We start from the raw sequence: 9,881 nt of genomic DNA on the forward strand, positions 1-9,881 counted from the left end.
TTACAGAGGGAATTGTCTCCATACAGCTTCGTACCTAAGCCTCCCCGCTTCAGATCCCCGCCACTCTTGCAACAGGGCCCCCGCATTCAAGACCCTCTTTGACTCTCCTTTGTTTCCCCATCCTCTTTTTGTTCTTCGCTCCCCTCTCCCTTTCTCAATCCCTCCCCGTGTAGATGCACTCGAACCACCCGCTCCCTGCTTTTCATTCTAAGCATGCCATTTTCTACTTCTCCATATAGGTGTGTGAATAAGTGGGAGTCTATGGGCTGTGCGTGAGTAAGTGGAAGTCTGCGGGCTGAAGTGTTGCGTGTGGGTAGGCATTCATTCGGAGCAGTGGTTGGTGCGGTACACACTGATGGCTAATGAAGTTCCTCTGCACCTCATAGCCCTATTAAACCGCTGCCCCCTACCTCTGCCCACTTCACCCCCCACCTCTTGCCTTGTTTCTCCCTGAGGGAGAGAGTTGGCAGGGAGCGAGCCGGCTGCTATGGCAACAACAAGGAACCCTCCCTCTCCCACAGGTCTCCTTAGCAACTGGTAGCTTGGCATTGCGGTAATGAGTGTGCCCGGTGTGCCAGGCTTTGTGTCATGTTGGTATGTGCGTGCGTGTGTGTGAGCGAGAGTATATGTGCGTGCGTGTGTGTGTGTGTGTGTGTGTTCTTGCGTGCGTGGTATGTGAGCTTGTGCTTGTGTGTGCCTGCTATATTTGTGTGTTTGTGTGGCACAGGGTTTGCCAATTTAGGTGAGAGTTAAAATGTGTGAAGACAAAGAGATGTGGAGGCACTACTTGGTGTTGATCCAAAAATTCGTGAGGCTAGCCTTTTTTTTTTTTTTAGAGAAACGTAACAAAAATTGACACTTTCCTGACTGGATCTATCTTATTCTCTGGTTGTATGTCTCTGAGTGTGTGTAGTGGATGTGTCCATGTTTGCTTTTGTGCGACTGTGTTTTAGTGTGTTTCATTTTTTTTCTCCAGTGTGATTGCGGTCATTCTTCCCTGCACTGTGAAATTGAAGCAATTAAAGGGACGATCCGATGAATTTTGCATGCCATGTGCATGGCTGCCTATGAGTTTCCTGCTCTGCTGAAATTAAATTAAACGCTGAGAATGATGTTTATTAAAGTGTGATCAGAGGTGTGCACTGACCTTTAGAATGTGGGAAATGAGATTCTCATTGTTATGAATGAGATTATGTGGAGGCCGAGTGTGAAAAAAGCCCAGGCCCTGCATTGATTCCATTGTTGGCTGACTGTTTCTTTGTATATGGCAGAGGGAGGTTTCAATATAATCAAATCCACACTGCGCCTGTTGGCTATTAAATGGACTGATACACAAATATAGACACTCACACAGGCGCTCACACAAATGCAGATTGACTTGCGCAAACATGCACACACACACATATCTCGCCCATCTTGTAAAAAGAGCTGTAAAAGCCTCTCCAGAAACGTGTTGGTCTTTAACAAAAGCATGGCAAGCCCAGTGGAAAATGTTAGTTTGCTCCCTAGACGAGGTGTGAAGTGTGAGCAGGCGGCCGGCCCCACAGGTGGCCCAGCCCAAACACCTGTTGTGTGAATCCTCACTGGGAGAGCGTGAGCTCTGCCTACCTTGCAGGCCCCAGTGGAAAAAGCACACCCGTCCTGTCCTGTGGCACGTGCCCACGCCACCGCTCTTACCCTGGCACAGGTTCCCCATTTCTTGCGTGGGCGTCAGACGTGATGCCCAGATTGTGTCCCCCTTGCGTCCACCGGAAACACTCAGCTGCCCCTGGCATCAGGCAAGCGGATTTTCCGATCCCCTATCCGGGTCTCAGATGCTCTACTAATCTGTCAGCATCTATTTTTATCCTCCAAAGCTGCGGCAGCTCGGCTGTATCCCACACCCAGCCACCCCAACGCCAACCCTTCCCTTGGCGCCAGGGTGGGCACGGGCGATGATTCGCCAGCCTTTGGCTGCAATTAGTGCACAGTCAGGCAGGAATCCCCCACCAACTCCATTACACCCCTCTCCACAGCCACTTCCTGATCTGAGGCTACCAGACACGGCACCACACACTTGCTTTCCATTTTAAGCCTTTTTATAAATGGCACTCCTGCGGTGTTGTGGAATAATGGGGTCGGATATAGAGCACCTTTCACGGTGCTTGAATCACTCTACTGTGCAAACTCAGTCTATTCATGTACAGTAGCAATCTAGGGAAGGTACATTTGAATTGTACCTGTTCAGGCTCAGCAATGAGTTTAAGTGAAAGTTCTGTCTGTAATGTGACTCCTATTGCCAAAAAGTCCTTGAGTTACCGAGGATCACTTTAGCCTTTTCTGTGGTGATTCTATACGAAGTGAAAGTCTGAAGTCTTTGACTTTCCCTGTAGAGGGTGTTTCTTCAATAAGAAAGGATAATTGCTGCCAATCCTCAGAGACCCTGCACTGATACACTGCGATAGATACGATTCCTAATCCCAGGTTTATTTCTTGCCCAACAAGGGTTGTAATGTGCCTTGCATGCCAATGCAGTCGTGACCACTGCTGTGGAGGCGATGATGGCATGTGGCAGAGAAGTAACTGTTTCTCACCTCCTAATAAAAGAGACTCCTTTTTAATCTTTTCAATTTGATTGCATTCCAAAAACAGGCCTGTCTGCCCATCTGTCTCTCTTAAAGAAGCCTCCTAAAGGGATTTTAATCATCTGACTCTGGGCTTCTCAGGCAAATAGCTCTCTCTCTCTCTCTCTCTCTCACACACACTTTCCAATTTTCTTTCTTTTACTCACTCTCTTAGTCTCACTTATTTTCTTCCTCTCTCACTGGCTCTCAGTATCACTCATCTTTCTTTCTCTCTCTCCCTCTCTCTTTCTCACTGTCCAATTTTCTTTCTTTTACTCACTCTCTTAGTCTCACTTAGTCTCTCTCTCACTGTCTCTCAGTCTCACGCGTCTTCTTTCTCCCTCTCTCTCCCTCTCTCTCTCTCTCCTTCATATGCCATCTCCTCTCAATTCCGTTGTGTCATATCTGTGCAGCCATTAGACCCTCCAGTCCCTCTTCAAGTCCCCCTCAGACACAGAGAATGTACCTACCCCCGTCCCTATTAATCCACATGCCTCTAAATTCTTTATTTCCCTTCAAAGGGACAACGCGAGCCGTGACATCAATCACGGAAAGCGAATATTTAGCCGGCGCTAATTTCCACCAATAGCCTGGAGACAGGCTTAGCTGACAAAACTCATTCCTGCACTGAACAAAACTGCTTGTGTTGAAACCTCCCCTCCCCCTGCTCCCTCCTGCCTTCTGCACAGGCAAAAACAGCATCACAATAAACACAGTTAGCGCCTCTGTTACTCCCCCTTGATTTGGGCTTATCAAATGAATGCGCGCCATAGAGGGATACCCTTTGACAACACATAATGGCTCCATTCTGCATGAAATGGTTTGGTAATACCAGTCGAGTGTGGCAAACGGCTTTACCCGGTGCCACTACAAGAACAGCTGCTGTGTTCTTAGCTGGGCAAGCGCGCCACGCTGGTTCACCCTTGAGGTTGTTTGAATCGGGTGAGTGGTTTCTTTTTCCCGGTTCCCAGACCCCACTCTCTGTCCTTAGTTCCTCACTCAGTTCTGTTTGAATGAGTGCACATTCGCCACAAGATGGGCCCTATAAACCGTTTGACCTGTTTCCTCGCCCTTCTGTGTGTGAGCATGTGTGTGTGTGAGCGGGAAACCTTGAGTGGGTTCTGATGGGGGTGCTTACGAAGAGGGGGTGGGGGGGCATTTTGAGGGCACCCCATTGTGTGGCTTGGAGTGTTCTCACACTGGGCCCCATGCCGTACCCATATAGTCCCACCCCTTACCCCCGGCCCCCCCCCCCTCCTCCTCCCGTACCCCCTAGCCCAGCTGCCCCAATGCCAGCCAGTCAAGTTATCCCAGACAGACCACTGGGCCCCTTATAACAACCCCTACCCCCATATTACGTTTACCCCCCAATGCTAACGGCTGACTGACAGTTTGGGAGTGGCAACAGAGGGGCGCATTGGCACGGAGCCAATCTAGGCAAGCGGGCACAGTCAATTCGTAGGCAATGCCCGTGGCGGGTAAGCACTGTTGTGTGAACAGTGAGGACATGGCATATTAAGCATCAGTATTGGCCTCATAATGGTAGTGGATTGTGTAGTTAGTCAGACCTTGATGTGTGCTAAGCCTGAGCATTGATAGCCATTAAATTTTATTGATTCCCAGCACTGGATAGTCCTCTTCAGCTCCTGAATCAAACTCAAACTGAGTTCGAGTGGAGGATGGTAGAGGGAACAGTGGAGGAATTGATTTGTATTTTAACAATTCTGAGGGCCAAATGAATGGTTCTGAAAGAGGTAATTATTGGGGACAACCAGGTAACTGGTTCTGCTCATCAACAAATGCTGAGCAAAGCTGAGCCTGATTAAACATAAGAAATCATGTGTACCTGTATGGCTCATTTTGAACAGTTCCTCCCTTGAACTTAGGAAAATCTCTCATAGCTCCTAGGCCACCTGTGTATTGTGGAAAAAAGTGTCAACTTGTCAGATTTGGGAGAAAAGAGCCTAAGCTTTTAAGCTGAGGACAAAGAGGGTTGTGTGGCTTGGTATTGATCGTCTAAAGATCTAAATCAGGTATCAGGATTGTAGGCCTTAATGAGAGCTGAACCCGAGCTGATTGTCTTCCTGCAACTGAAGGGGTCTTGTACACCTTCATTGGCTTTGATGCCCTTATCCTCTTTTACTCTATGGCCAAATTAACCCCTTGCAATCTGATTTAGTTATGTAGGTAGTTGTAGGTTGCTGTGGTTAGGTGTCCCTGATTACAAAACCCACGGCTACTTACAACTCTATCTGTTCTTTTCAGTATTATGGGACCAGGCAGTGCATCTCTCTACGTAAGCCCAGCCATTGGTTCATTCATTATTTAGACACCTCTCCACTATGCCCATTGTATTAAAGGGGTATGATTTGAATAGGAAATAGCTTCCTGGACCGAGGCTTGTGATGTGTGTGTTCCTCTCTGTCATTGTATGTTTCTGTGGGCTTCATCTGTCTGCCTCGGCAAGCCAGGGGGCTGAAAGAGAATTTCCATTTTATGAATATTTAATACATAATAAAGTTTTCAATTTTATACTATTCAACCCGTAGGGGTAAAAGTGTGGCAAAGCCACCCCTCAAGGACAGAACACAGAGTAAAGGTATGCCTCTCAGTTGATTGGATGGAGGCATCAAAAATATGGTTAACATAATCTCATTGCTTCTAAAATCATCTGTTTTCAGTAAAAAAACAAAAACAAAATGGTACTACGCTGTAACAATTTATCACTACATCATATAAAGGTTTGTGCCGTGTCCCTATTTCCCACATCTAAACCCCCCTTCTTGTCCTCTCCTGCAATTCCATTGGATCATAGCATATCTGGACTGCCCGCTGCGCCCATGGTGACCTGGCATGGCTCTGTGTGAGACACCCAGCTGGGAGTGCCCCCGAATCAACTTGGGATTAGCCCAGGATTGTCTGGGATTACTCGGGGATGGAGGGGGATTAGCAGTGACTGCCTGTTTCGGGGGCGTGAGGGCCATAGGCCGGCCAAATTGCCCCTGACTCAGACTCAGGGAATGGGAGGCGGGCAGAACTACACCCACACTGGAGCCACCTGCAACCTGAGCTATTATTAGATTGTGAACCAACACACACACACACACAAACAGGATGACAGAGAAAAATGTGTGGTGGAAAACTGAACGACAGGAAGCCAGCAACTAGCGATGATGATGATGCCATGGCTGGCCACTATCAGAAATCTCTCAAATCTCTCTAGCAGGTGGATTCATCAGATAAAGAGGGTTTGGGATGATGACAAATCCCTCCAAGTCGAATGGGGCTGCTCTTCCCTCATACGGGGCTAAATCGAGATTTGAATCAGACAGGTCACATAGAGTTGCAGCATGAAGTGGTCCGGCTTTACGATAGATGCCCCATTTACAATCGGCCACAGCGGAACGGCATGAAAGCTTACATATGTTTTAATTCTGGCATGCGCAGGACTTGATGGAGATGATTTGGAGTGGTATGATAGGTGGAAGATCCAGCAGGGGTGAGACGGGGAGTTGGCGCGGCACGTAGAGAGGCCGTCAGAAGCAGGGAGCGGGCATCCCCTGCGGACCGGCACCGCCGAGATGAAAGGCTGTTTAGTGTTGGAGCAGCAGCATCAAACAACCGCCTCTTCTTGCATCCCTTCCCCCATCCCCCACTCTCCCTCCATCTCTCTCTCTCTCTCTCTCTCCCGCTCACTCTCTTGACTCTCACCACAATATGATATAGTTCTGCCGTTGCACGTTTACCCGGTTGCCATGGTTACCCAATGCCGGAGGTGTCACAGTGAGACAGCCCAAGGAGGCATTCACAGATCACCTGAATTCACTTCGCCTCCCATTTATGTGTTCTCCGCCGCAATTTGATTTATTTGTTTCCCTGCCGCGCAATTCAGTGTGAATACAAATAATCCGCAACATAATGGAGATGGTGAAAGTGTGAGTACCCCTCAATCTGAAACAATCTATTGTACCAGTGTATTCCTAAGCCACGGGAGGTGCTTTTGATTTGATATTTTCCTGCTCGAGCGTCAAAGTGCCTCACACAACAAAGAGCAGAATTGCAGCGACAGACTCTGTTGCCCATCAGGAACCTTCAGCATTCACCAACCCTTGAGATGTAAATGAGAACAAAAAACTAAAAGCTACATATCCTATGAATTACTGAATGAAAGGCTGAAAGGACCAGCTTGTGAAGGATGAATAAGTAAATCAATGACTGTACATGCTGGCATAGAGGATAATGGGAAAATAATTGGTGACATACTGTATAATTGAAGACATAGAGATTGAAAGCAGAAGTGGAAAATGACTGTTGTATGCGAAGAACTGTGTGAAATAGGAGAAAGGAAAATCAAGACAAGTCACAGAAATGTGTAGCGCTCAGTGATAAAAGAGAAAGAGGGATTGCAATAGAGACAGAACGAGGGAGGGAAAGGGAGATAGGGAGTGAAGGTAGATGTAGGAGGGTGGGATACATCCATTAGCCTTTCTTGCTCCCGGCTCAATCTTGCGATACGTCCCCCCATTCAGGCTGGGAGAGAGAAAGAGACAAGGTTGGCACTGAGCCAGACTGGCACCGACTTCAAACATACGCCCAACCGCAAACTAGCTTACATCAGCCTGACCGAAAAGGAGAAGTAGAGGAGGACAGATGGATTGATGGAAAAGAAAGTGGGAGGATTGACATACATGGACAGTGTGTCTCTAGATTGAGTTTCAGGTCCTTTCAGATTCATTGAGGCTGACAAGGTCTTGCCCCGTGCCAACTGTAGCTGTCCTTCGAATGTGTTTGTGTCTTTGAATGTGCTCTCAATTTTCTGACGCTCCTTACTCTGGCTCATGCTGTCTGTAAAGGGAATCTATTTCTATATGTTTGTTATGTCTAGTAATAGACATATTAGTGACCTGATAGCAGCTTAACACTATAGCTCTATGACTCAGCATGTCCATAAACTGTTGGATATGTATCGATTGTCTGAGTTAATCTACATCCCCCACCGATATCAGTGCTTCAGATAGCTCTTTGAACGATCAATGATTTATAATCACTGTTGAGGGTTGTGATTGTGATGAGGTTAGACTGCATTGTGGATTTTTATGTTTGATGTCTGAAGATTATTCTCCTTGTTCCGGAACAGTTTTATATACATATGCAGATTTCATTCATTCAGTGTTTGTCATGGAAAGCAGTTGGTGTACAAATAATGAGCAATGTGATATACAGTATAATTCAATTTGATCTCTCTCTGTCTCTCTCTCTCTCTCTGTCTCCATCTACCTCATCTCTTTGCAGAACTCCATCCGACACAACCTGTCCCTCCACACGCGTTTCATCCGGGTGCAGAATGAGGGGACGGGGAAGAGCTCCTGGTGGATGCTGAACCCAGAGGGAGGGAAGATGGGGAAGGCCCCCCGCCGTCGAGCGGTCTCCATGGACAACAGCACCAAATACCTGAAGAGCAAAGGCCGCATCAGGGGCAAGAGGGTGGGCCGTCCAGGGATAGGAGCTGGGTCTGCTGCGGTGGGGCTCCAGGGCTCCCCCGACCGCGGCAGCCCCCCACGGAAAGTCCTCCCTGGGGCTGGGGGTACGACCGTGACAGAAGGGGAGTTTGATGCCTGGACAGACCTCCACTCCAGGGCTAGTTCCTCAGCCTCCACCCTGAGCGGGCGTCTGTCACCCATCCTGGCTGAGGGAGAACTAGAGGAAGCTGAGGAGGGAGGCCTGTCCTGTTCCACCTCTCCTCACCTCTACCCCTCACCTTCCAGTGCCCGTTCTCCATCCATGGGAGCTGGGAACCACTGTCCTCCCCTGGAGCAGCTGCCTCAGCTGGCTAACCTGACTGGTGCCATCAGCCTGGACGAGCGGCTGATGGAGGATGGTTACCACCACCATCACCAGCAGCAGCAGCAACACCAGCAGCATCCCACTGTGGTCAGACACAAGCTCCAAGCCCCAGTCTACCACTACAACTCTGGGGTGAAGGGCCAGAGCTCCTATGGTGGCAACGTCTATGGGCCGACGGGCATGGGGATGCTGCGCCACCACTCACCCATGCAGACCATCCAAGAGAACAAGCCAGCTAGTTTCTCTGGAACCATGCGGGCATATTCCAGCACCAATGCCCTGCAGAGTCTGCTAACAGGGGGTCCGGCTGGGCAGCAATACTGTGCCAAGGACATGATGCTGGGACAGGAGAGGGAAAGCCACCCCATGATGGGCCCAGCTAGTAATGGAGTAGGCTCCAACCGTCACAGCCACCACCCTGGGCACCATAATGGCCACAGCCACAATGGATCTCATAGTCACAGCTCAGCTCATAGCCATAATGGAACTCACAGCCATACCCCTAGTCATAACCACAACAATGTAACCAACCACAACCACAGCTCACCTCACAGCCACAGCCTCGGCCACAACGGTCACAACCTCAGCCAGAGCCATAACCACACTCACACCCCGCCCCGGGCTCCGGCTTTGGCCCCGCGCGGCGGCAGCGGCCAGCTACAGCCCTACAACCACAAAGCCCCCTACCTGTACAGCCCCCCGTCACACGCCCACCTCCCTGCCTCCACCACCCTCCCCCCGAACCCAGCCGGTATGCTGGGCATGCCCCAGGACTCCTGTCACCTGGCCACCGCCCCACACCCACACCCCCGCCACAATAATCATTACCCACAACACCAAGGCATGGCTGATGGACCGTACCACCACGGCCAGGGGATAGGGGGAGGCGGCGGTGGCAGCAGCTACCACAGCTACCACCAGCCTCATCCCCACGAGAGACTACCGGCCGACCTGGACATTGACATGTTCCATGGCAGCTTGGACTGCGACGTGGAGTCCATCCTCCTCCATGACATTATGGACTCTGGGGAAGAGATGGACTTCAACTTTGACTGCTCCCTAGCCCAGGGGGTGGGCATCGGGATGGGTATGGGCATGGGGGTGGGTGTGGGCATGGGCATGGGCATGGGCATGGGCATGGGAATGGGCATGGGAATGGGGATGGGTGGACTGGCCGGCCCACAGCAAACCCACAACAACCAGAGCTGGGTGCCAGGCTGAGGTTTCGGGCAACACATCCTGCCCTCAGAAAAACTACGCTACCCATGAAGCACTGTGCTCGACTGTGACATTCCTGGACTTGACACAGAGACTATAGGACCAACACTCACTCGCTCCCCGTCGCTCTTTGTTGTCTTGACAATTCCTCCCTCATCCCCCTCTTTTGATCCCCTTTCCCCCCCAGAGATCTAGTTCATGTCACATTAGGTTTTT

The 9,881-nt window shown here is 49.9% G+C and overlaps 1 protein-coding gene across 2 annotated transcripts in view; it reads left to right on the forward strand.

Moving 5' to 3' along the window:
* Positions 1-9,668, forward strand: part of LOC139933374 (forkhead box protein O6-like) — a 27,341-nt gene extending 17,673 nt beyond the window's left edge. Inside the window, exons 2-3 of one of the 2 annotated variants that reach the window (XM_078287269.1) lie at positions 7,896-8,481; positions 8,554-9,668. In XM_078287269.1, coding sequence (XP_078143395.1) covers positions 7,896-8,481; positions 8,554-9,668 — 1,701 coding nt within the window. Of the gene's footprint in view, positions 1-7,895 lie in introns of both variants that reach the window. The other variant, XM_071927437.2, reaches the window with a different exon arrangement.
* The last annotated feature ends 213 nt before the right edge of the window (positions 9,669-9,881 follow it).

This window comes from Centroberyx gerrardi, chromosome 12 (assembly GCF_048128805.1).
Source record: "Centroberyx gerrardi isolate f3 chromosome 12, fCenGer3.hap1.cur.20231027, whole genome shotgun sequence".
Classification (NCBI taxonomy): domain Eukaryota; kingdom Metazoa; phylum Chordata; class Actinopteri; order Beryciformes; family Berycidae; genus Centroberyx; species Centroberyx gerrardi.